The sequence below is a fragment of the Colletotrichum fructicola genome, assembly GCF_000319635.2.
Source record: "Colletotrichum fructicola Nara gc5 chromosome Unknown KSG_Nara_v1_contig09, whole genome shotgun sequence".
In the NCBI taxonomy this organism is placed as follows: Eukaryota; Fungi; Ascomycota; class Sordariomycetes; order Glomerellales; family Glomerellaceae; genus Colletotrichum; species Colletotrichum fructicola.
The window spans coordinates 3,808,452-3,832,943 of NW_027094059.1; the positions used below are offsets into that span (position 1 = coordinate 3,808,452).

Here is a 24,492-nt window from a genome sequence, read left to right on the forward strand (position 1 = left end):
CTAGAAAATGGGTTAAGTTGTGGTTCAATTTGTAAAGGAGGTGTTTCCTTTCCGCATCGACACTTATACCTGATCAGGCAGAGACTTGAAGTCTCATATCTGAACTGGTTCCGTTCTTCTATTCCTTTTCTTTTCGTCGTTATCTGTTGTCCAGAGTTGACCACGTCATTATCAACTGCTTCGATCAAGAATGTGTTTCAAAATATGGTCTACAACCAGTCAAGCTCCTACATCGTTCAAGTCTGTTGAATATCATTGGCAAGACGAATTCAAATTGAATAGTAGTGATTCTATGTGTGGAAATGATTATAGTGCAAAGAGAGACTTCATCTTCGATTAACATACCACAAAGTATGTGTTAATTGGGTTGGCTCATCATTCAAGTTGCAGCGAAACTCAGTCTGGTGAAGTCTTTACGAAGTTTTGCAGATGCAGTATTACGGGTGTACATAGAGCTGATTATAATTGTTGTGTACATAGGAGAGCTTTGGAAGATCATATGTGCCTGACATCACATGAGCACGATGAGCTTGCGTGGAGATCCCGTCGAAGAGACAAAACCACCAATTCATGTCGTTGCGAAGGCTAGCCAGGCAGTCAGACGACGGAGCCACCAAACACACCGCCAGTACATCTGCCGCGCGATGAATGATGCCAATACTGAGTTATGCTGGCATTTAGTCATTCGTTCGAATGTGATCGAGTCATCATCGCGTACCACGACGTTGTTTCTGGCGAAAACGTGTAGCATCCATGTTCACTCAAACATTGCAACCTTATCTTCTCCCCGCTCTGCTGCACGCCACCTACGACAATATTTACGTCAACCGCGCCCATCGACCCACGTGTTGACAATCACGATGCAGAAGTTGGTGAGGACATGTCCAGTCAAAAACGCCCTGCGCCTTGCGCCCTATGCGCCTTAAGATAAGGCCGATCCACCGTCAAGACCAAATATTCGCATAACCCACGATAAATATCTCAGTAGACACATTACGGATCACTAGTTGGTATGGTGCTTTGAGCTTTCTCTCCACGATTTTCGGAATAACCCTCGGAATTCGAACTTACCCTCACGCCATCAGCAACTATGACGGTCACCAAGCCATCCACGTTGAATGCATCAGCCCTCGAGATCCAATGGACAAAGGAGCCAAAGCAGGTTCCAGCGCCAGGATCCCCGGAGATCACGAGCTTGAAGGCGACTACTGACCATATGATTACGGTCTCTTGGACCTCCGCAAAAGGCTGGGAGAACCCGAAGCTCGTCCCGTACGGTCCGCTTTCTCTGATGCCCTCGGCGAATGTCATCCACTACGCCACCGGCTGCTTCGAGGGCATGAAGGTCTACCGCGGATTTGACGGCCGCCTTAGACTCCACCGCCCGCTCTATAACTGCAACCGCATGCTCTCATCAGCGGAGCGCATCTCACTACCGGGCTTCGAGCCCGAAGAGTTGCTGAAACTTATTCATAAGCTTTGCGCGATTGAAGCACCGAGGTGGCTCCCCAAGGACAAGACTGGCTCAATGTTGTACATCCGGCCGACGCTGATTGGGACAGACAGCAGTCTTGGTCTCAGGGTTCCGGAGGAAGCGCTGCTCTACATATTTCTCATTCACTGGCCCTCGCTCAACCCTACGACAGCCCCGATCGACGACAACACGAAGAACGGAATTAGGCTGCTGGCTAGTACAGAGTCAACTGTTCGAGCATGGCCAGGCGGCACTGGAGCTGCCAAGGTAGCTGCCAACTATGGTCCGACCATTCAGGCTCAGGGCGAAGCTCGCCGACTGGGCTATGACCAGATCCTTTGGCTCTTTGGACCGGATCGGCAGATTACTGAAGCCGGATCCGCAAACGTCTTCGTCATCTGGAGGACCTCGACGGGAGGTCTTCAGATGGTGACACCGCCGCTCGATGAAAGGAAGATTATTCTTGCAGGCGGAACTCGCAGATCTATCCTCGAATTGTCGCGCAAGATGTTCGTCGGTAGCCCTGCGAATAAGGATGCTGAAAAGGTTGAGGTGTTGGAAAGTGGCATTACCATGTCCGATATCGTTTGGGCGGTCGACGACGAGAGTCTCGTGGCCGTCTTCGTGGTCGGGACTGCCGCCTGGGTTCAGCCAGTGGCTGAGATCATGTTTGACGGGCGCACGATTCGTTTACCCTTGGGGATTGTGCCGCATGTTTCATTGCTGAAGGCGAAATTGGAGAGCATCGTGTACGGGAAAGAGGCAAGTCCCTGGGGAGAAGTTATTGATGAGAGCGAATAGTCGACATAGCAGGGTCACTTTAGGGGGAGGTTGGAATAAACCGCAGGTTGGCTTCCGAGCTGGTGTCAAGAAGGGAGATGACCGCGGGAAGTGGGGGGCAACTTGATGGGATCGATGGAACGGATGGAACCGAATGGTATTAAAAGTGGCCTTCAGAATTCTAAAAGAAGATTAGAGATTCACCGGTTCTTTCAGCGCCCCGAGAATCTGGTTAAATGGGCCCGGTGGGATGATAGATGAATCGAACGAGGCCGGCTAATATTTCCCCGATAATGTCAACTGAGAGTGACGATGGTACAAGGGTCGTCAAACTGGCGATCCAGCGAAAGACCGAAGTCGTATTTGTTAAGACGGCCCTCAGCCGAATAGATCTTATTCGCTTGGAGAAGCCCGTGAACGAGATCGCAAGAGACCGCAGTGAGGTGATAACGAGACCGAAGCGAGTCGTAGATAGATGTGCGACCGTGCGACCGGACGCTAAACTGGCAAGTTAGCCGGATTCCTGAACAAGGCACCCCCTAAAACGAAGAATCGAACGCCAACAGCTTCGATTCGCGGGTTAACTCTCAGCCCTGAGACGTGCCGTCTTATCCAGAACCCAATTAAACGATCAGCGCAACTCGGCCCCTAGCCGAGGAGCGTCGTTTGTTTGCAACGACAGCCCGCTTTAACCCAGCGACAACCCCTTCAATTTATGGCCGGCGAGAATTGCCCCAGCCTGTACGACGGATCGTCGAAATAGGTAGTTAGAACATGCCGCTGAAAAGAATATAAGCATTTGAGTGCAACCATCAGTCTTGGCTTTCTTGGCTCACTCTCTTTCAAGACATTGCTTCAATAACCAACCAACTTTTTATTCACTCTTTTGTTTGTTTGAAACCAAGCCAAGATGCGTTCTTCTTCCCTTGCTGCTGCCGCCGGTGCCCTCGCTGTGCGAGGCAAGTACGATGACTGGAAGTTCGGCAACATGTTCAACCTCGGCCCCGCCAGCAACGCGATCGCCAAGGCCACTTACACTCTGGTCCCTCCTTCCATCCCCTGCGGAACCGTTGTTGCGGACAAGACTGCCCAGCCTTGGATGTCGATCTGGGTTGGCATCTCCCAGTCCTTGAGCGACGACAGCACGGATCTCTTCCAGCCCCTGCTGAACTGGGCGCCCAACAACGCTCAGGAGTAAGTGATGGCGCATTTCGAGTCAATTATGCTTGGACGAGCTGACGATGTTTTGATAGGGGCTGCCCTGCGGCCAACGACGCCTGGTGTGTCGCTGCTAGCACCTTCACCGGAAGTAAGTTGTACCAAGCTTGCATGGTTCCCTAACAGTACAGTTGCTAACATTCGCATAGCTGAGCAGGTTGCCCAGAGCTACGTCGCCATTCCCAACAAGTCCAACGTTGACTTCGAGCGTCAGTCCACCTTCCAGTGTCAGATCCGCGCCATATTGAAGACTAACATGCCTGCAGTCACCTATGATGCCTCCAAGGGTGTGACCCAGAAGGTCTGGATCAACGGCGCCCTCGTCTCCCAGCAGACCGACAGTAAGATCCTCTCTTCGTAACACAAATACCCTTATTCTGACACCAATTGCAGAGGACAAGAACGGCAAGGCTCCTACCTGGATCTACTCCAGCAACGAGTGCTACTCCGGCGCCTGCGGTACCCTTGGCGCGTACAGTAAGTCACCCCTGAAGATGTCTTGTGTCGTGGACTTGTGCTAAACAAATACTTGCAGGCTGGAGCAACCTTACTGTCACTCTCAGCGAGGCTGACTCTAACTTTGGAGACACCCTTCAGCTTACCGGCGGCTCCTCCAGCGGTATCAAGACCACTGATGGTGGCAAGACCTGGCACGCCGACTCCATCAAGATCAACGAGGACTACTTCTACACCGATGGATCCAAGAAGCAATGCTAAGCATTGAATCATCCCAAAGGAGCTGAGAGAACGTCGTTGATTATCTTCTCCTCGTCTTTGGCATCCGAGGCTTCGCTGCCAGCCTCCTCGGGACCTCTGACCGTTGTCTTCCTGTGTAGATATAACAAAGCATCTTGTACATTGTCATCGCTGACGACTGGGCCCTCTTGCCTTCGTGGGCGTGAGGCTGGTCACCTGTGCCAAGCACAACACGCCCGAGTGAAGACGACCTTGTGACTGAACATTGCATTAAACCTTACAAAACTCGCCCTCCTATAATTAGCTGCCTCGAGCAATGTACTTTGATCACTACGCGAAGTCGACAAGATGGCCCTCTGAAAGTAACATCATTGACACTTATTCATCCCAACGAGTGATGATTCTCAAAATCCAATTCTCATACTTTTTGATGGAAGTTCCTTGCGATCTCAAGTTGACATCGCTTCTTCTTTCTTGGTATCAAAACGAACTCCTGTGGAACAGAATTCTCGCCCAACTGGATTACGCGTACTCTGATCACCATCCTTCTCAAATAGACCTACCGTGTCCTTGGGTAACCATAAGCATTTTGCTGACGGTGTCCTTGTTCATTGCCTTCTCGGCCTCGCTAAGCGATTGTGCAACCGCGGTACAGCCACGTGCAACGACGTCAGCTCCGTACAGTGTTATGGTTTCCTCTCTCATTGCCGTGTCCCCAGTCTTCCTCAGCAGGATTAGAGCTTTCACATACTTGTCGGAATCGATGATGGCATGTTGAAGACCTTGACCTCGGACTGAAACAGAGTCAGCACGGTAAATAGCGAAGCAGGCGTGGTTTTGCTTACATGGGAGCATCGGATGGGCTGCGTCACCTGCAAGTGTGACTTTTCCGTCATGAGTTCGCCAGGCTGACGGCAGCCAATACTTCATTTCGTCAATGTAGCAAAGACTTCCGTCCGGTGTCCACTCTATCGCGGATCGGAACGGCTCGCAAAACCCCTCCAAGTCACTTTTGACAAAGTCAATTGCTTCCTGTCCAGCTAGAGTCACGGGCTCTCCTTTCCAGACTTTGACCCAGAACGTCTCCCATGAGGCAACGTCTTTGGGATCGTTTACAGCCATGACTGTCACAGGCAAAATTAGCTAAAATCCCCCGGCGGGAAAGAATGGTAAGCGATACATACCACCACAACCAGCCATAACCCCAGAACCAAGCATGGAGGCAAACACTGAATGTGCCTTCACGATTGTATTGACTTTCTGTTCGTCTCCGTACTTAACATTGCAGTTGGCGATCATGAAGCCGGAGGGCACCGGTTTGGCAACTTCGGCGGCCACCAGGAATTCCCGAACTTTTGACGACGCACCATCCGTTCCCAGAACATAGTTTGCATCGAAGTTTGAATTATCATTGAAAGAAAGTCGCACACAGTCGTCGTCGATGATGTCCAGCGCTTTGAGACCTTTACCCCACTGGATGTCAAGGTCCTCCGCCAGAACCTCCCGGAAGCGACGACGGCTGACTCGCCGGGCGCCGGGGGTGGAGTTCCGGAACAACACCTCGCCAGTAAGGGCGTTGTACCCCAGGACGCTCTCGTCCCAATCATCGAATTGCAGGTGAGGATTGCAGTAAGCCTTTGGAAAGTTCTTGACTATGTGGTCGGGGAGCATCTCGGTCAAAGTTGACATTCCCCAGTGAATCAGAATCGTCCAGTCTCTGGGACGCGCATCAATGCTCGCGTCGCGCTCAAAGACCGTGACCTCAAATCCGTTCTGCCGATCATCAGCGCGAGAATCTCAAAGAATATGGAATAGGCACTGCGACACACCTTCTTGAGGCCATGGGCCGTGATCAGACCCGTCAACCCCGCTCCAACAATTGCGACTTTAGGTCCGCCATTCTGATGGCTTTCATTTGGTGCGTTGACTTCTGGAATGGCCATCGGGGAAGTTGGAAAATCACTATTACGGGACCTGAATAGCCAAGGATATGGTCGGTTCGACTCCAGCCGAGGGATCAATTGAAGCACTACAGAATATTTCTAGAAAACGATGTGAGGAGGTAAATGACGTCTATGAAGAACGGGCCTCCAATGTCTCTGTCGTGAGACTTCCCGGTCCCGAGGGGATTCTTCAGACGAAAAGTCATCTCCGAAGCTAGTGCAACATAGTGATTGGTTCGCCCCATTTCCAAGTCCGAACGAGCCTCTAAGGTGGCGTGAGACGATAATCGGCACGGCATCAATAGCCAATAATGTATTGAACTTCCCGGGGTGTCATCCTTTGAATGCAAGGCAGGAGCAGGTGTTTGGCATAGGTTCGTAAGCTGAGCATACGCTGCGTCCAGGGGCCCTGGTTTGGTAGGTGTTTGCGTGGTATTGTGGCCAAATAGTCGACGTGTATCATGTTGAAGCCGCCATCAGGTGACGGGATCACTTCTCTACGAGTGTTCTGCTGAAGCTTGACGTAATATTTCCTCTCTGATATCCATCACATCGAAAATGGCGCTTGCGAGATAGAGAAGCACTATAGTCGATGTAAAGAACGGCTGGAAAATCCACCGCTTGTCGGAACTGCTCAATTGGTTCCAACTCTGGTATCTGCAGTAGATGCCGTACAGGATGTAGATATGCCCTGCTAGAAAAATGAGATTGAGGATGAGCCAGAAGATGGCCCGGCAAATCGCGCGACGCAGCCGCGCACGATTTTGTTGGTACTCAGATGGCTCTGCTTTTGTCAGACCCTGCAATAAACTTTCAAGGCGACATGATTACCTTTCAACAATGTCGAGTTGGCAGCCATTGTTAGAGTCTTTGTTTTCTCGTGTTCGATAATCATCTCAATAATCAGCGTATGTATTGCCGTGATGATAAGGTGGAAGGTGCAAGGAGTCGAATACGGTTGGAACGAGCAACTACGATGACAATCGATGACTCAGGTTTGTTTGCGGAGACCAACACCGCCATGCCTTATGTTGGGAAGACCCCCGTCAATTTATATTCCTGTTAACAGGACTGAATGCCTATGCTTGTGTGCCTCACGCGGCACAGCAGGCTGGGAGGTGGGTGGCTAAGCTAGCCAAGAAAAGGCACCGCCTTGTTGACACCGCGGCGGTGTTGGTAACCGACTGACGATCTGTTTGCTACCATTCAGGGGCAACCAATAGCAGATAGAATCACATAGCTCTTCTGCCATCCATGGCTTTGACTACCACCATTCAATGGCAAAGTGTTCAAAGTCTCAGGCTCTCAGCGCAGACGAAACTCTTGGAAATTTCATGTTGGTTTATCACTAGTATGTCTCTCAATCTTTCGTTGGAGAACCTGCTTTAGATTACGTGAGTCTGACAATACGTCCCTTGTATCCCGAACTCCGAAGCCCGCCCTTCTATCCCTCCAAATGAAAGGTGTTGTATTTTGTGTACGTACGCTTGGTTGTTTTCAAGGGTTGTGTTGTAGCCCCAGCCGAAATGATTTCGCCCCGAGCCTCTTCATCAGTAGACTCTGTAATAGCTGGAGCAGACTGTTGATTGAATGGCAGAACGCCATCGCCGAAAAGCTCGTCCATCTGCTCCAGAGTCTTGCCTCGTGTTTCTGGATAAAACAAATAATAACAAACCGCCGCTGTCATGTTGAAGACGAAGAAGACGTAGAAAAACTTAAACCCTATAGCCGTGAGGGCTTGTGGTGAAAATGAGACCAGAATTAGGTTGACGGTCCAGTTCGTGAAGGTGGTGAGAGCATTGCCAAGGGCCCGAATTTCTAGAGGGAAAATTTCCGCAGGGTACACCCAGCTGATGATGCCAAGCGGGGTGAAGAAGAAGCCAAACACGAAGTTCATGGCTACCATACTCCTCAGTTGGTCCGCATTAGACCTGTCCAGGTACTGGAATTGGATTGCGTTGACCAACAGTGCAGCCGCTAATCCGAGAGCAGACACGATGAGAGGTCTAACTCGCCCAACGCGATCCAACATCCAAAGACCAACGGAGTTGTAGATGATACCAAGGGCGCCGTTTATACCGATGATCATCAGTGACGTCTGGGTCCCAATGCCCAGAAGTTCGTATATGCGAGGGCCGAAATAGTTGATGACGTTAATGCCAGACAATGGAGAAAATGCTTGAAGAGCGCAACCCAAGAGCAGTCGCTTGCGCCAGGAAGGACGGGTGAGAATTTCCTTCCATAGATTCCAGTTTTTGTTGAGCGCAGATTGTTCACGGACAGCAAGTCGGATTTCGTTGTATTCAACCTCAACGACCTTCTCATCTACACCAATGCGTAGCTTGTCTAGTCCTTGACGAGCTTCATCAGGTCGTCCCTTTTCCATGAGCCAGCGAGGTGACTCTTGAAGGAAGTATATGCCAAGTGCCAAGATGATACCTGGGATGCATTGGAACGCCAGAGGGAAGCGCCCTAGGGTGAGTCAGCAGGTCGTCAAACCGAAGTTAGCATCGGATCTCACATGAAAAGTCAGTCTTCACGAACGAGCACCCGTAGCCCAACCACTGGGCTACCAAGAAGCCCCAGCTCAGCATCCATTGCAGGAGACCTGAGAGTTTACCCCGATGCTTGGCTTCCGATAGTTCCGAAGCATACATCGGGATGGTCGATGTGAGAATTCCGACAGCAGCACCGCCGATGAACCGCCCGATGATAAGGGTGAGCAGATTCCGAGAGCCGGCCTGGAGTGCAGATCCCAGACCAGATATGATTGAGCCAAGAAACACCGTATTGCGCCGTCCCAGCCAGTCGGAAAATAGCATGTTCACTATCGTCCCGAGGATCGCTCCTCCCTGGAACGATGATACTATTCCTCCGGCAATAGCATCAGATGGGTGAAAGTAGTCTTTAAATGTCTGGAGTGCGATGGTGGACGTGATAATGCCGGAATCGAATCCGAATAAAAAGCCTCCCGTGGCCAAGAAGGCAGCCGAGAAAAATGTCGCATGACGGCCCATTGGAGCTGCGTTTGATCGTCTAATACCAAATTTCTTGGAAGCCGAATATTATGCAACGATGAACACAAAAGTGGACTTGGCACTTCAAGGTCTAAAAGAGAAATATAAGATCAGCTTAACGGTTGGAATTTCCCCAAACCCTCTATCAGCTGGCGTCGTCGAGATGGGAAGAAGGATGAGAAAAAGGACTGGAGCTCATGGTGGTTTTCACATGCGCTCCGAACGGGCCTGTGCGATCAGATTTCTTGTTAAAGTATGGAAATTTCCTTGCGTGACGTGGACGTTTTAAGCATGAAACTTTGCGGCTCTGTGAGCCATTCACGGTTTCTTGTTTGGAGCGAGCGCCCGAATAGAGTTGCCGTCCGTGATTCTAAATGCGATCATTTCCCCCGCTTGCCGAAACTGTGACCGAAACGTTGTTTCTTCCGACGATCTTCAGACGCATCACTATTCTCGGTGCGATTGGCGTCATTCTATCTGTCATCCGGTCCTCACATGGGAATCCTCGAGGATGAACTGCTTCATGACGGTAGTGTGCTTCCTTCTTCGGTAACCAATGGACATTGTGGTTGTTGATCAATGTTTCTGTGTGGGAGAGATTCATATTGAGAAGGCGGACGCTAGAGATATAAGGTTGTTTTAGCGCCGAGTATTGACAACTGCCAGTTTAAAACGGACAACGGGTGCCCAGCATAGTTCCGAGCGGGCGGAGTACGGCGACAAGATTTAAGTCCGCACTTCGCCAATTTACTCCGTACATGTCACTCACTGCCTAGGCAAACTTTTCACATGAACGTTGAGAGCCTTGAACCTCTGGTGGACTTTCTGATGCAGCAACTTTGGCACAGTTCAGGTTTATGAAAGCGGCTTGAAGTTCAACAATGTTTGATTAAACTGCTGTTGCATTCTCCGATGCTACGTCGCGTTGCACTGTCAACTCAACCTTCGGATGGGCCAAACAACATCATACATATTTGAAAACGGAGAAAAAAAAGAAATCGTTAGAGTATATCACATTACATTAGATAATGCGTAAGGTTCAGTGTCACGTCTTTGCCGCAATCATCCACTGTCTGGAGAAATTGAAGTTCCAAGTCCTCCAGGCTGGCGGCATTGCGCTGTACGATCAGAAAAGTCTGGCCACACCGGTGTAGCAAAACTGCGTACGTCAGCCTCTAGTACCGCCTCTTGAAGTCATATTCCTGTCTACGACATCCATTTCTCTTCTGAGCGTCTCGCAGCTGTCTCCCTGCATATGTCGATCTTCCAATTGTAGCTCTCACCCCTCTGTGTCAAACTAGAATTGTGCTCGAAGCGGCGACGTGCATTTCCAAGATGGCGGTAAACTCTAACCAGCGGAAGGCATCCGCCCTTGTCATGTATGTCTCACCCAAGTCGGGAGACACAGCCTTAAAGTTGTTTCTTCTGTAGGATGTCCATTCTGGCAAACGTGAAATCACGCCAATGACGATTTCAACTTTTCTGAAAAAAGAGAATGGAAGAAAACTTTGATATTAGAAGGAAGATTTCCTTAAAGAAATCCATGGCTCTCCTTCGTATCATTATCCCACTCAAAACACGTCACTTGTCAAAAGCAATGTCATCATCACCTGAAGTAATCGTTGCTTTGGCAACCTTGATTATCTCCGTGCCGTCCGCGATTGTTGTCATATTCCGATGCATCAAGGGTTACCGCAGACATCGCCTGCCTCAAAGGGGCACTTACACCACAAGACAAGCGGATTTCGAGACGGTATGTTCTCCAAAAGTACAAATCGCACCCAATCTGACAGTATCAGTTTATTCGTCATCAGTCAGACCGACTCCATGCAATTCAAAGTGAGGGATATTGTCTTAAAGACCTACAGATGGTTCATGAGCAAACCAGTTCAAGCGCGACAGAGAGAAGCTCTCTTGTTCTACACCAGACGGTTTGTTTAGTACACCCCGATCCTTTGATTGATACTTCCATATTGAAGATAACCAACTGACGTCTGTCGATCAGCATGAACACTGCGTATGTACGCCTACGAACATGAGGGATGTCGAAATGGGGTTCTCCTAATCGCTAAGTAGCTGAGAGGGACCTATGTCACGAACTGAACAGCAGGCATGGGGGCTGGACACAATTTTGCCAAACTCAACTCGACGTCCTGAAGATACTACATACGATTCCGAGCGCAAGAAGACCACGAAAACAAGAAAGACAACCGAGATAATATCGTAATCTGTTAGCTCATCTACTGGGAAAGCAAGACTTGACACACATTCACAGAACTCCAGTGGTATCATAGATTCGCTCTGAAATGTATTGTTCATTTAGGTTTCATTCATCATTATCTATACGAGATGTATCCGGTATTCACCTTTGACTTGTCTCTCCAATTTGTACGTCCATCCATGTTAGGCGCTGGGCTCAGGCCAATCGTAGGTAGACGCCTGAGGGATACCGAAGTTGGGCGTTCCATCAGCATTGGCAGTGATGGGCTGGACCATGACGTAGCGGTTGTCATCACACGCGCCGTTGGCGTTGCTGGTTGCGTGGAAAGTAATGTACGTCTCGGTCTCATCAGGGCTGCGGAAGAAGCTGTTGTGGCCAGTGCCAAAGTTTCCATTGGCGGCGGTCAACTGACATCCATTGCTCTTGGTCCATGCCGAGGGTGACGCCGGATCCGTGACGCCATCCCACTCGAGCAGAGCAACGCAGTAGTCCGGAGTCCAGCAGTAGTTGGCAGAGTAGGCGATGTAGGTCTTTCCACCAAAGTATAGGCCGTAGAAGCCCTCTTGGACGGGGACTTCACTCTGCTCCCAAGCCTGGTCGGGCTGAGAAATGATGGTGATGTCGGAGCCAGCAGAGACGTAGTCATCACCGAGCTTGCGCACGCAGGTGGATTGGTGTTCAACGCCGGTCATGCAGGAGTAGACGAAGTAGTTGCCCCAGTCGTTGAATCGGACAACAGTTCCGTCGAGGGACCAATCATCGGTGATTTGGCCAGCATAAGACCAGTCATCCCAGGGAGATGCGCCACCTTTACATATGTTCGTCAGCTTTGGAGCGCTTCTTGAATATGATGGATCAAAACTTACCCTGTAGAGCATGCATTCTTTGTCCATCTAGGTTGCCATCGTTGCCGGCAGTGTAGTAGAGATACCATCTTCCATCAAAATAGTGGATCTCAGGAGCCCAGACGCTGCAGCATCGCGTAGGGTTGGAGTCAGAGTATATAACCTTCGGGGTGGCTGTCTTGAGTCCCTCGATGGTCGTGGCTCTGGCGAGCTGGAGGTTGGTCCACTCGGTAGAGATCAGGTAGTAGTAGCCGTCAAACCACGAGATCTGGGGGTCACCACCGCCAGGGTTGCGGATTGGGTTGGTGTAGGCGGCGGCCGAGCCGAAAAGGCCAAAGAGACCGAGCGAGGCAGAGACGATCTTAGACAAGTACATGGCTGCTGTATCTCAAGGAAGACACGGCTCCGAAGTCTGAACCGCTGGTGCTGAATGCTGCATGGCAATCGGGAGGGATCTCATGAGGTTTTATACTCACACAGCAAGCAGACATGCAATGGCAATAAGACTGCCGACATCATCAGGCGTCCGAGCCGTCCCTACCCCTGAGCCGATCCGATGCGCGAATGAAGTGGCATGTGGAATGGCTGGGGGTTGTTCCTCTGGTCTGTCTTGTCCACGCAACGTGACTGGAGCGCTTTCACCCGAGTCAAGACAAACAACAAGGAAGATCCGGAGCGACTCCGTATGTGGACCCCATCAATCATGCGTTTCTGGCAATCACATCGGGAAAGACATCAATTGGAATGCGGAGAGGCCAAGACTAGGCTAACGGGCGGTGGCCACCTGATATTGACATTGACTACCGGTACCTGCTTGAGGTGGTTACACCGGATTGGCGCGCGAAAGAAGAGCGCTGCTTTGGTATGGGATGGCGGGGTTAAAAGCCGCCCTGGGGAGGCAACTCGCCATTGTTACCTTAATCTGTGGGGTTCGTCCGGTCACTTGTCAGCGGCTTGAATGCGGCACTGCGGAGGTCCTGTATTTTACGAACCTGGTCGCCATGTTTACCCCATATTCGGAGCCCTGGTCGAGTTGCAAGCATCCACTTCCAAGTTTCTCCGTGGGCGCGTGATTTGTCGCGCCCCGCGCCGTCCCCGACCTCCCGGGCGGTGCGCCGAAGTGTTTCTCGGATTCTGGCGACGTCAGGATCGGGGAGCAGTGTCATTGGAACGAAGAAGTCACAGTTATCAGTAGGAGATACGCTTCAGACACGCTGCTTATCAATATTACTATCACTGCTTCCTGTTTTACCACATGTAATTTTGCAGTGAATGGAGGAATGCGACACACGCCAATATCCTCCGAGCAAGGAACCCCGCATGAAAAAGAAAAAGAAAATTGGCAACGTAAGTTATTGATGTATGAAGACACAGTGAGATCTTGCACCCTCTGTAGGATTTGTCGTCCGTAAGATGCGTTCGTTGACGAAGAGATCTTCTACCTGCATCCAGCCCCTCGACCCCTCCCCGCTCTCAGCGTTGCTAACCTGAACCACCCACCCTTACCCGTCATTCGGACACAGCCTCTCGCCCCAAATCTGTATAGACACATCCCCAACTTCAGCTTCTTCCTCCTCGCGACTCGTTGGCTGAGCACCACGTCCTCCATCTTCGGCAACCGGCCCATGAGCGAATCTGCGATCAGCTGCCTCATTGCTATGGTCACTGTCACCGGGAGAGGAGAATGAATTCTCGGAAAACTCAATTATAAGACTCAGTGATCCCCACCTCAGACAAATCCGACTCGGAGCAATTCCCCAACGCTGCATCTGTGCCCACGTATCAGTGACAGAACTCGAACTGTGGGAGCTTTAGTCCCTACCTGAAGACCGTTCTGGCTATGGAGTATCCCGAAGATTTTCCATAACGCAAGAGCAAGCATAATCACATCGCAAGTACAGCTTATGTAACTGGGAATATCTGCCGACATATCTCCTGTCAAGTTAAATCAAAAATTCAGGATCAATTCAATCCCACTGTTCCACAGCAAATTCAGTAACACCCAGGAATCCAAAAACGCGCACTGTTTGATATTCAATTTGAGTCCGATGAGAAGAAGAACAACAAGAATCAGAAGCGTCGAACCAAGTGCTACTTTTATAACCTTTTCTCGTGAGAGCCCGGTGCTTACCTCAGAAGGTAACAGGGGCGACCGCGCAGTGGGGTAGCGACCGCACATGATGCACGAAGAGGCCACCCAAGACATCCGAAGGAAAGTCTCATTTCTTACCCAAAAAGGAAGGGTAAGTCGGGATTACCACTGACTGGATGGAAAGCTCTGTATTTTAAGGCATACGTCCAATACATCGGGCTGTCCGTCTCGCTTACCTGCGTGAACCTGCAATGGTCGAGTCAGAATGACGGAGTCCGCCCACCACCAACATTCGCAGGGCGAGACGCGTCGGACGCGTCGTGCGGCCCTGCGGTTTAGCTTTGCAGGCAAAGTGGTATAGAATGACTTGAATTGGTGGTCTTGGAGGGTGCACTGGAACAGCTGGAAGAGCCCATTACCCGCCGCAACCCCTCCTCCTCCTCTTTGCCCAAGTCCGTTTCCTTGGGTGGCATTATGGCAGCCTCACATTTGGCCAACAGCCAATCATCGCGTCACTCGTCTCCAGACGCGTTCGTCAATGTACGTTCGTCAACGGAGCTGGTAACCAAGTTCTTGGGGCTTCCTCTTTGTAAAACGGAAGCTCCGGGATCGTTTCGCCCCATGACGGTTTCCCAGACTGAGACGGTCCATCTTCCCTGCCGTTAACGAGTCGCCGCGGGCTCTGCATGTCGTTCGTATTCACCTGAATCACTTTATAAGGAATGGTTTATGCCAATCCGTGCCTAGGGCTTTACGATTCTCGCTGTGAGTCCGAAGGGTAGCACATTAAACATATATCAGACATAAAGTCGTAACACTCTCGTACAACAGGTAAGGCGCCTACAACACCCCGCCATGAAGAATAAACCATGCGAACCGAAACCTACAACGACCGTGATCTCAAGGTCTCATCTCGTCAGAAAAACACCTACACTTACTCCATCTTGATGTGCTCATCCTCCGCCTCCGTATCCTCCTCAATGCTCCAGTCCCTCCAGCCTTCGCCACGCACCCAGCTGATGCCCTTTCTCCAGTTACCCTCCTTCACAGCCCTCGCGTCCCTCTCGTAGACGACACCAGTGACCATCAACGCCATGACAAACACCCACACATCCCCGCCCTTCATCGCTCTCCACCACCTCCTCTTCACGCCAACCTTCCACAGCGAGTCGACGCTCACGCGGGCAGAGTACAGGAACACGCCACGTCCGTTGCGCTTCTCGACCCACGCCCAGAGACCGGCCAGGAAACCGCCGAGGAAGAACCTCTGCGTGGGGAGGAAGGTGCGCGGGAACCACTGCTGGAAGAAGCAGATGCTGGCCCAGGCGGTGGAGATGGAACCCGTGACGAAGGTGCTCATGCGCAACGACTTGGCAAGAACGCGCTGGAGGGTCGTGACGGGGGCGTTGTACAACGAGCGGAAGCGCGGGAGGAAGGTAACGGCGGAGTAGATGATGAGGAAGAAGCGGGTGAGGCCGGGAAATGAGCCCAGCCAGAAGTTGAGATAAGTTCGCAGGCAAGACGGGTCGGAGGGGTGAAGCGTCGCGCAGGAGAGTGAGTTGATGATGGGGTGGGCGGTTGAGGTCAGGGGCTTAACGGCGCTGAGGGTCGCTGGGAGCGTCTCCTTGTTCGGGAAGAGAGTTGGTGAGATGTATGGCCTGCGAATGTTAGCTAAGTCAGGTAAGATGAAGAGGAATACGTACGGCCAGTTGAGCTTGGCCATCTGAGCCAAGTTGTCCACAATCTCATAGGCCTTGGGCCACTTGAGGTGTGCCGGGTAATCCGCCGGTCTGGGGTGAATGTACGCCGTCGAATTCTTGAAAATGAAGTTTCCGTATGTCTCAGGGAAACAGTCCCGGTCGAACACCACAGCATGGAGCAGCTGTCCGAAGGCGAACGGCTGAATGAGCCAGCTGCCCCACCACCATGGTCTCTCCCGCTTGACCTTGCCTCCGTTCTTGAAGCCCCAGATCATGCCCTCCTCTTCACACAGATTCCATCCGAACTCGAGCGCCCTGAAGAGCGTGTAGATGGCGATGGTGACGCGCAACTGCTGGAAAGGGTAGACGCCCAAGAATACACCGGCTAGCGACGCACCGATGGCGGGGGCGTACGGAGACGTCAAGGTCGCTGCTGTACGCGGGTTTCTTTGGCGAAAGGGCGCGGCCGTGGGGTCGAGAAGATGGGCACGCAGACGTGCCAGGAATCGGAAGAGGATGCGGTAGAGCAGGAGGATGGTAGATAGAGAGAGCGAAAGGCGGAGCGTCGGCGACTTGTGTAGTGGTTGTTTCTGGCCAGCCACAGCAGGACTGTCTCCATGTCAGCATCTAGTCGTTCTGGATATCCTTGGTGGCACTTACTCTGGCTTCGCGCCCAACAGCTTCTGGGAAATCAAGGCCCATCCCTTCATCGCAACCGCCGTACCGATGAACACACGCAAGGAATGGCGCACCGCGCGCGCATTGTAATCGTCCACCGCCCGTCCTCCAGCACCCGGTCCGGCATTCTGCTTCGGCTTCTCCCCTTCAACGATGCGCTCGACGGCGCTCACGCTCGGCGCAGCCCTCTTGAGGATGCGCGACCGCGAGAGGACGTACTTGTGCAGGGTGGCATACTCCTTCGCGGAGATGGTGTATCGCAGGGTGTTTCGGAGGACGGGGTCGGTGACGCTGCTGCGCGAGGGCGGCGCTCGCGAAGGACCGCTGCCGGCAGGACGAGGACTCGGGGTGGAGACAGCGGCGGCGCCGACTGGGCCTGGCCGCGACGACGAGGTCGCGGCGGAGGCCATTGGAGCAGCTGACTTTCGCGGGGACCGGTTCGGTAGTGAGAGGGTGGTAGTCGACGATAAGAGACGGCGGAGAGATGGAGGGAGGTGTCGTGACTTGTCGTGTGCTTCGGGCGGAGGTTTGGAGAATCTGGGGAAGTGTGAGGAGGGTTTGGTCCGAACTGAGGAAGCTCCGTTAGCACGTGTCAATGCCGGAACTCTAGCGTCGGCTTTGCGCGATGACCTCAACGACCGGGGCCGACGTCTGGGAAAGGAGAGTTGGACGTACACCGAGCTGGGCGATGTGGTTGGGCGCGGCGGCAATTAAGTTGAGTATCGCAGACGACGAAAGAAGCGGAAGAAGAAAAGAGTTAAAAGTTGGTTATGTAAAGTAATTAAGAGAGAGAGTGGTAGTAGTGGCCGCGCGTGTATGTGTGTGGAATGCGGAACTCGACGTTCGCTCCTTCAGCTTTGGGCGTCGCGGAGGTCGGTCGTACTCGCACAGTTGCAGATACCTGGCGCTGCTGGGCTGGGCGTCAGGCGTCACGGGAAAGCCACTGGACCCCCAAGGAAACAAGCGCGAGGAGGGAAGCAAGCACATGCCTCGGCTCTCAGGCAATTCATCACTGATCCCTGCTGTCCCGGGGATGGAGGGGCCCAAATTCGACCACTGAAGAAACAAACACCACTGATTGGCCCAGCCGACATCGCTAGGTCCAAAGAGTGCCCCTCGCGACAGGGGACTTCCCCACACTTTTCCTCCCAGATGCCACTCTCGGAGAGGTGCGCCATCAAATTTAATGACCTGTTCATGCATCCTGTTGATAATCGAAGAAATGTTTAAAACTTCGCGTCTGCTTCTGTCTTTGTTGTTGGTCTGTGATGTCGCGTTCCTTCGTGAGGCTCGGATATTCTTCCCTTTTTCAATCACAAGCGCAACAGAAGCTTCGACAGCATCACCAGATACACCCATCCAGGCCGGAAACACTTGCAAATGTCTTGCAGATTCATCAGTACACACTATGAATACCTAGCAAACGAGTCGAGGCCATGGCAAAATAACAACCCGCCCAACCTGTCGGTTCTCCGGCGTCGCCTGGGCTCCCCGCAACACTCACTCCTCATAAGGAGCCTTCGCCTTTCGCTCTTAACCCATACATCACCGGGTATACCTTACACGTCCTCCCCACAACCGGCCCGTTGATCTTTCCATGTCCCCCTTTACCTGCCCTCATCCCACCATTTGCCATCCTGCCCACCGTCCGCTGTTGGGGGGTTGCAACCTCGCCCGAAAACACCTGCCCATGGCCATGCGTCAACAAGTCTGCCCATTAGGTACCCGTCTGCTAAGCCTTGCCATCAGAGATGACCAGACATTCAGCTAAGAGTCTGACACGACTATCAACACACGCGCGCGCAAATAAACCAGACCAACACAGATGCCCATAACAGCAGAACCGCAGCACAAAATGCCCCATTCACTTCCACGCTTTCTGTAGCTTGGACTTTTCCACAAAAAACTGCCAAAAGAACACCATGCGCAATGCCCAAACCATCAACCGATCCCTCCTGAAAAGGAATTGCCGCTTTTTTTCTTTTTGGTCATCATGTGAATGCCGAATGCAGACCGCCCCGAATAGTCGTCGTCGATCTTTTTTTTTTTGAGTCTCTGTGTCGTAACATCGTAATCCCGGCTAATGCTTGATTCAAGGATAAGCCGGGCGGCCCGTGTTCTCCACATGACCGCCGCCGTTCTGAACCATCAGCGGAACCCACTGCCGGCCGAGGGACGGCGCGTCGCCATTGACGTACGACACCACTTCCTCACGCCAGCCGAGCCCGTTCCACTCCTCAGCCACGCGGGGCTCCACGCTCTGAAGCCCATAGAAGATTGACTCGGCGTCCGGAATGACGCCAGCTCTTACGGCCTCGACTGCTCGGTGTCTTCTGGTCTCACGCTCGTTGACAACGTCCAGCATGATTTGGTGGCGCGCTTCCACATTGGCCCATCCGTTAACGTTGCCGAAGCCACTCGATTCAAGAGTCGGCTTCAAGAATGCGAAGGGCAGGTTGATGAGGATGGTTGACAGGATGGACTGAATGTTTCGCTGCTGAGGCGACAACGGTGAGGGCTCGGAAACCTTAGAGCCGTCATGGTTCAATGCCAGATCGCCGAACTGGATGTGCATTGGGCGTGAACGACGGTCCTTACCCGAAGTTCCGTGGGCGATGGTCGGGGTGCCTTCACGGGTGGGCGGCATGGCAGGGACAGACGGGATACGAGGATAGCGCTCAGGATCGGCTACAGACGTGTCCAGAGTGAAGTCTGTCGGGAAGTTGTTGACGAGGAAGTTGATAATCCCGTTCATCAAAATCTGGACTGCGTCACCGTAGACGAACTGGGTGTGGCGGTCGGCTGAGGCACGGCCCGCTACATCACCCAGGGCGAATGCGATGGCTCGCTCAATGGTGGACCAGCCGAGGGAGTGAGAGGCAATCTCCATGCCACGGACAACAATTGGGTGCCAACCCAGCGCGTGGCCAGCTGCGGCGTAACCAAGGGCGAATTCGAACCGGTCGTCGGCCGTACCGGCCATGCCAAGACCGCCGTTGGCACTGGGGTCCGGAAGGCCAAGCAGGGGGTAGGCATAAAGATGCTGAACTGCCATCCAAAAAGCATCGGAGCGAAGGTACTTGTCGTCGGAAGGGAGAAGAATCATGCGGTTAGCACCCGGCGGGCTAGATTCGAAGCTCTCAGACTCGAGGATGTTCTTGATGACCTGACTTCTGGCAAGCACTAGGCGATGGCCGGGAATTCGGACGGGAGGATTACGGTCGTCCAGATATCGGAGCTCCAGGGTACAGTCAGCGAATGTGGTATCACGGAACTGTGACCGCAGGTAAGCGCTGAGTCCATCCAATGCCTGGGCTTCGTGTCCGGGATGCATCATGTGCGGGGGCGGGATAGGACCAGGCATCATCCGCTGGGGTGGTACACCGAAACCTCCGGCCTGAGGAGGGTGAGGGCGAGCGTCATCGAGGTGGGAAGTACCGTTGGGGATGCCAGGCGCGGGGTAGTGGTTGTAGGCACCGACGTCCTCCGCCTGAGCCGACGAGTGGGATCCCTGGAAGCTGTGAGGGGTGGACGGTCCGTAGCCATTGACGTACGGGTGGTACTGCTCCATGCCAGGAGGACCTGGAATCGGTCTGCCAAACTGGTCTACGGCGGTTCCAGGGACAAACTCGGTGCCATAAGGCATTTGAGGAGGGTAGCCGTTGGCAGCCACCGCAGCATGGTTGTGGAACTGGCGTCCGTCCTGGAGGGGCGCGCCGGGAGGAGGCATGAAGCCGCCAGAGTGAGGAGGGGCGGGAGACGAGGAGTTGGAACCAAATCCGCCGAACTGCACCAGGCTGCCGTTGCTTGGGCGCGGGCCATGCATGTGCGGGGGGCCGTTGTGGACAGATCGAGGGCCTCGGTGAGAAGTGCCATTGAGGACGACTGGCGCAGGGCGAGCTCCGTTGGGCGCGCCGGGAGGCATGTTGTAGCGCGAAGGAGAGATGACAGGAGGGGGTCGGAAAGTCGGAGGAAGCTGGTGTTTCTCTGCAAGGTGTGAGTAACTTGTTTGCTGCCCCAAAAGACCTTGCCTTGAATTCTCACCCAACCAAGCAGACTGACCAGAGGCCGGCAAAGCTGCCGGGTGGTCGTCCGCAAAGTATGAGGGAGAGTCCTGGCATGCGTAGCGGCCAGCAAGCAACATACCTGGCGCAGATTCCATGACAGTCGGGGGTGCGTCTCGTTCGGAGGGCTTGTCGGTCGCTTCGGACACGTCGGGGACGGTGGCAGCAGGGGCAGTGATCGAAGTCTGTTGGGTACCTGGTGGGCAATTATTAGCATCTACCTTGAGGTTGTAGCTCGAGCGAAGTTTACACATACCGTCGCGATTCTTTACTGCATGGTCTTCGGCAGGCTTCCCGTCGTTGTCGTCGTTGTCCGTCTTCTCGGCGATGGCAGGCTCGAGGGTTTTGGAAGTCGGTGGCGCAGAGTCGTCGACGTCGTTCTGAATTTTCAAGGAAGAACCGTTGGTGGTGGCGGCGGGCCGAGGAAGGGATACAACTGGGACGGAGGCGGCGTGGGCTTGGGCGGCGGCATGCTTTGCAGCAGCATTGGCCTTGAGGCGGCGCTCGTAGGTGAGGGGAATTGCAGGCACGACGCGACGGAGAGGCTTGCCGTTGGCGACGACACCGACTCCGTTCCTCGCCTTCGTGTTGACGTTGGGAGCCATGGTTGACGAGAAGGCGGAGGTGGTGGTGGTGTTGAGAAAGCGGCGTTGGGAGCCCACGTCCAAGTCGCAGAAGTGGTGACTGGATCCTTTTTTTTCTTGGGCAGGTGCGACTGGGGGGGCTAGTGCCAGGACGAGGGCGGACGACAAGGACGACAGAGGAGCAGCCGGGGGGTGGGTGCGTCAGGTCGGTCCGCGAGCGTTGTCGGCGATAGCAGCAGCACCTCAGACCTCAGATGAATTGCAGCTGATATCTACCGGTGGACACTCAGCAGGTGGGTATTTCTAGAAGAAGGACCGCAACGTCGGCTGATGCTGGCGAGAGAAGCAAGATAGTAGAATACCCGGTGCAGTGAAGTCGCAAAGCGCAAGTTGTAGGTCCGGGCCTCAGTCGGGGCAACCAAGCTACCTCAGCTTTAGTGCAGGTATCTGCAGTGAGGTAGTGTGTGTAGGCAGCTTAGTGTAAGGTCGTGACTCTTCTCGTGCAGAAAGGCCTATGTACAGCAGGGGGTGCGCATGTTAGGAAGACGATCCCGTGGGTGCCAATGCGCGCTGTTGGTAGCCTGGACGATGCAAGATGCAAAGCAGAAAAAGGAGAGACGAACGAACGGCCTCGAGGGAAAGGGGTAAAGGGGGAGAGGGTGGCAGGTGACGATGCTGCTGCGAGGTGACCGGTGATGGAGATGCGTCTGTAAGGTACCTCGCCTGGCGACGTGGACTGCGTAAAGGAGAGGTCCCAGAGGAGGGGAAAGTTCAAGAAGTGGAGAGAAGAAAAGGTACAGGGTCCCAGACGTGGATGTGGACGTGGACGTGGCCGTGGACGCGGTGAAGGGAGAACTGGAGATGGAGATGGAGATGGAAATGGAGATGGAAGCGACGGGGGAGGCAATTATGTCACAGGCACGTACCTGCCTGTCTTCCGTTTGTCTGTTTGATTGCTTCTGATGACTCTGATGCAATAGTTTAGGGAAGGCAAGGTCCTAGGCAACTGTTCCTGCCGCCAACCGTTTTCTCCTTTCCCACACTGGCAGAAGATGCAGGTGCTTCTTGGTTCTTGCTCCTTCCACCCGGACTTGGGCACTTGCTCCCTATTGCTCCTGCTCTCACGAAGAAAAAAAGAAAAAAAAAAAAAAAAAAAGTTGGGACAATCCGATGATGACAAAAAATCGGGGCTGCCTCACAAATTTTACCCCCGCAAAAAAAGAAAGAAAGGACGGTGCGCGGTGCGCTGCGCTGCCATGCGCCGGTACGTACCCAACGAAGCTTGCCAACCCTGGCATCTCATTGGGCCAAGTCAGGCAGAGAAAGAGGGGAGCTCGCTCCATTCCTCCCCGTTGCGCCGGTACGTACTGCCCAGCTCCGTGTCGGCGGGCAGGCCAGAATGTCGACCCTGCTCCTGCTCTGGGCACTTTCTGTCGCCTGATGCTATGGGCATCAACGGGCAATTGCATCGCTGCCTCTCCTATTCGACCCCTTTCTCACCTGACCAAATTTCGTAACTCAATAAAATACGTTAATAGGATAGGAGCAGCACATCATGACATGACCGCTTGCTTGTTTATCCCTCTGTCGATGACGGAACAAACAACACTCCCGCCGCAGGTCCCGTCCTTGCATTGTTGGTGCGGCGTAGCTAAAGTCCCTCTAGCGGTATTCCAGCGCAATTCACAGACCGCAAAGGCGACAAAAATAAACCACCATCGTGCCAGCCACAGGGCAGCCGGTACGCTACGGACAAGCTACTTTTTGGCTCGCGACCAGGGGAACCTTCGACCGCTCGCTTCCAGTGCCGGATTACATCAGCAGTGCTTTTAGTGGGGACCTGCAGGAATCACTGGGACCAAGACATCACCTCGCTTATCTAATTCATTCGCCGATTGACCCCCGTTCCTTCGGCCCGTTCCATCTCAACCCGGATCCGATAGTGGGGCCGGGTGTCGGCGGCAAGCATGACGTGATGCTCGGCCTCTATGTTGTTGTTGCGCACATCACGAAGACTTAGCGGCCAGCAAGCGACATACCTGATGCAAGAAACTTTTGGGGCTTCAACAAAAGTAAAATTACTACTTAAAAAAGAGTAGTAGGATATCTATTAAGTTACTCCTACTGCTTCGCAAAATTTTGGCATCGGACTGGGGGACTCTGCCATCGTGATTTTCTCACACGTGAGGATAATTCGATCTAAGATGGCGAAACGAGCACGAGGATGTCCTACTTTCAGCTGGCCTTCATGGCGCAGAACTTACCTTGAGGGTGGTGGCTTTCAAACTCTAATCCTGCGGTGGATAGGGCTACCTCCAGTAGCAACAAAAACATGTTGAAAAGCCTCCGCAGTGCCCTCGAGGCTCAATTTGGCTCATCAAATCAATCAGCATCGTCAACCCACTGTCGCAGCCACCAGAATGTCCTCGTAAGTGTTCCATCTTTATGTCCTTCCTCTCCGATCCCAATCCTCTCTTGCAGTGGCAATCACTGCTATCACTGCATTTGCATGTGGTCAGCTTGAGTTATCTCGAGCGCAAATTCTCTAATCACTATGAATTGCCCTCATGGCCGCTACCTAGCGCGTCATTCCCGTCTCTGTCCCCATCTCTGTTCCCGTCGCTGTCGTACTTCACTCTTGCTATTCCTTGTCTTTGCTAACGTCAAGCATTAGAGAAACTAACTACCGGCTGCCTCGCAGCCACAACTCTCCCGTAGCCAACCAAGCCGCGCATGCGGCCACAGCCGCTGCCACCGTTCCCAGTCCAACGGCGGGACAAGCCCAGGACCAAGCGCTCCTCGCACAGTCGGAATCCCGTCCCGGGAACAATCAGTCCGTGTGGTCTCTCTCCAGCAGTGTCGCAAAGCGAACGTGGCTAACGATCATTGCTGGGCAGCAATCTGCCTGTATCCCAAATAACCGGCGAGGTGGGTAGAAAACTGAAGTTTGGACTTGGACTGATAGGGTCATGGTTTTGGGAGCCGCGGCCGTATATGATACTGGCATTGAAGGTTGGCAGGTGCCACGTGGGGTTCTACGGTGAAATGAGCCCGGCTGGTTTCACCGCGCTCAGCTTAGTTGGCGTTGGATGGGCCGTTATATTGAAGATGAATGACTTGGTTTGAGCATCGACAAACCTTGGTACGCAATTCAATCACCCATAACACATACCTATCAAA

At 53.1% G+C, this 24,492-nt stretch overlaps 9 protein-coding genes across 9 annotated transcripts; 3 read left to right on the forward strand and 6 right to left on the reverse strand.

The window, feature by feature from the left end:
- Window positions 1-1,090: 1,090 nt before the first annotated feature.
- On the forward strand, window positions 1,091-2,275 carry CGGC5_v015417 (Branched-chain-amino-acid aminotransferase; the record flags this gene model as incomplete). Its single annotated transcript, XM_032024130.1, has 1 exon — window positions 1,091-2,275. One exon carries the CDS (start codon window positions 1,091-1,093, stop codon window positions 2,273-2,275), a length of 1,185 nt encoding a protein of 394 aa, XP_031879239.1.
- Window positions 2,276-3,164: 889 nt separating this feature from the next.
- CGGC5_v015418 (uncharacterized protein) lies at window positions 3,165-4,189 on the forward strand (the record flags this gene model as incomplete). Its single annotated transcript, XM_032024129.1, has 6 exons — window positions 3,165-3,448; window positions 3,508-3,563; window positions 3,622-3,681; window positions 3,739-3,813; window positions 3,866-3,949; window positions 4,008-4,189. 6 exons carry the CDS (start codon window positions 3,165-3,167, stop codon window positions 4,187-4,189), a joined length of 741 nt encoding a protein of 246 aa, XP_031879233.1.
- A 528-nt stretch (window positions 4,190-4,717) lies between these two features.
- On the reverse strand, window positions 4,718-6,111 carry cctM-2 (FAD-dependent monooxygenase cctM; the record flags this gene model as incomplete). The annotated part of the gene is made up of 4 exons (XM_032024128.1): window positions 4,718-4,962; window positions 5,014-5,292; window positions 5,353-5,941; window positions 5,998-6,111. The coding sequence occupies 4 exons, from the start codon at window positions 6,109-6,111 to the stop codon at window positions 4,718-4,720; spliced, it is 1,227 nt and encodes a 408-aa protein (XP_031879232.1).
- A 497-nt stretch (window positions 6,112-6,608) lies between these two features.
- CGGC5_v015420 (uncharacterized protein) lies at window positions 6,609-6,970 on the reverse strand (the record flags this gene model as incomplete). The annotated part of the gene is made up of 2 exons (XM_066153260.1): window positions 6,609-6,895; window positions 6,943-6,970. The coding sequence occupies 2 exons, from the start codon at window positions 6,968-6,970 to the stop codon at window positions 6,609-6,611; spliced, it is 315 nt and encodes a 104-aa protein (XP_066007416.1).
- Window positions 6,971-7,555: 585 nt separating this feature from the next.
- Window positions 7,556-8,933, reverse strand: mfs1-1 (MFS glucose transporter mfs1; the record flags this gene model as incomplete). The annotated part of the gene is made up of 2 exons (XM_032024127.1): window positions 7,556-8,583; window positions 8,633-8,933. 2 exons carry the CDS (start codon window positions 8,931-8,933, stop codon window positions 7,556-7,558), a joined length of 1,329 nt encoding a protein of 442 aa, XP_031879226.1.
- Window positions 8,934-11,531: 2,598 nt separating this feature from the next.
- Araf43A-2 (Extracellular exo-alpha-(1->5)-L-arabinofuranosidase) lies at window positions 11,532-12,570 on the reverse strand (the record flags this gene model as incomplete). The annotated part of the gene is made up of 2 exons (XM_032024126.1): window positions 11,532-12,157; window positions 12,216-12,570. 2 exons carry the CDS (start codon window positions 12,568-12,570, stop codon window positions 11,532-11,534), a joined length of 981 nt encoding a protein of 326 aa, XP_031879241.1.
- Window positions 12,571-15,220: 2,650 nt separating this feature from the next.
- Window positions 15,221-17,074, reverse strand: CGGC5_v015423 (uncharacterized protein; the record flags this gene model as incomplete). The annotated part of the gene is made up of 3 exons (XM_032024125.1): window positions 15,221-15,944; window positions 15,990-16,595; window positions 16,647-17,074. 3 exons carry the CDS (start codon window positions 17,072-17,074, stop codon window positions 15,221-15,223), a joined length of 1,758 nt encoding a protein of 585 aa, XP_031879234.1.
- A 1,682-nt stretch (window positions 17,075-18,756) lies between these two features.
- CGGC5_v015424 (uncharacterized protein) lies at window positions 18,757-21,333 on the reverse strand (the record flags this gene model as incomplete). The annotated part of the gene is made up of 3 exons (XM_032024124.1): window positions 18,757-20,651; window positions 20,811-20,924; window positions 20,985-21,333. 3 exons carry the CDS (start codon window positions 21,331-21,333, stop codon window positions 18,757-18,759), a joined length of 2,358 nt encoding a protein of 785 aa, XP_031879242.1.
- Window positions 21,334-23,732: 2,399 nt separating this feature from the next.
- On the forward strand, window positions 23,733-24,438 carry CGGC5_v015425 (uncharacterized protein; the record flags this gene model as incomplete). The annotated part of the gene is made up of 3 exons (XM_066153261.1): window positions 23,733-23,740; window positions 23,987-24,145; window positions 24,210-24,438. 3 exons carry the CDS (start codon window positions 23,733-23,735, stop codon window positions 24,436-24,438), a joined length of 396 nt encoding a protein of 131 aa, XP_066007378.1.
- Window positions 24,439-24,492: the final 54 nt, after the last annotated feature.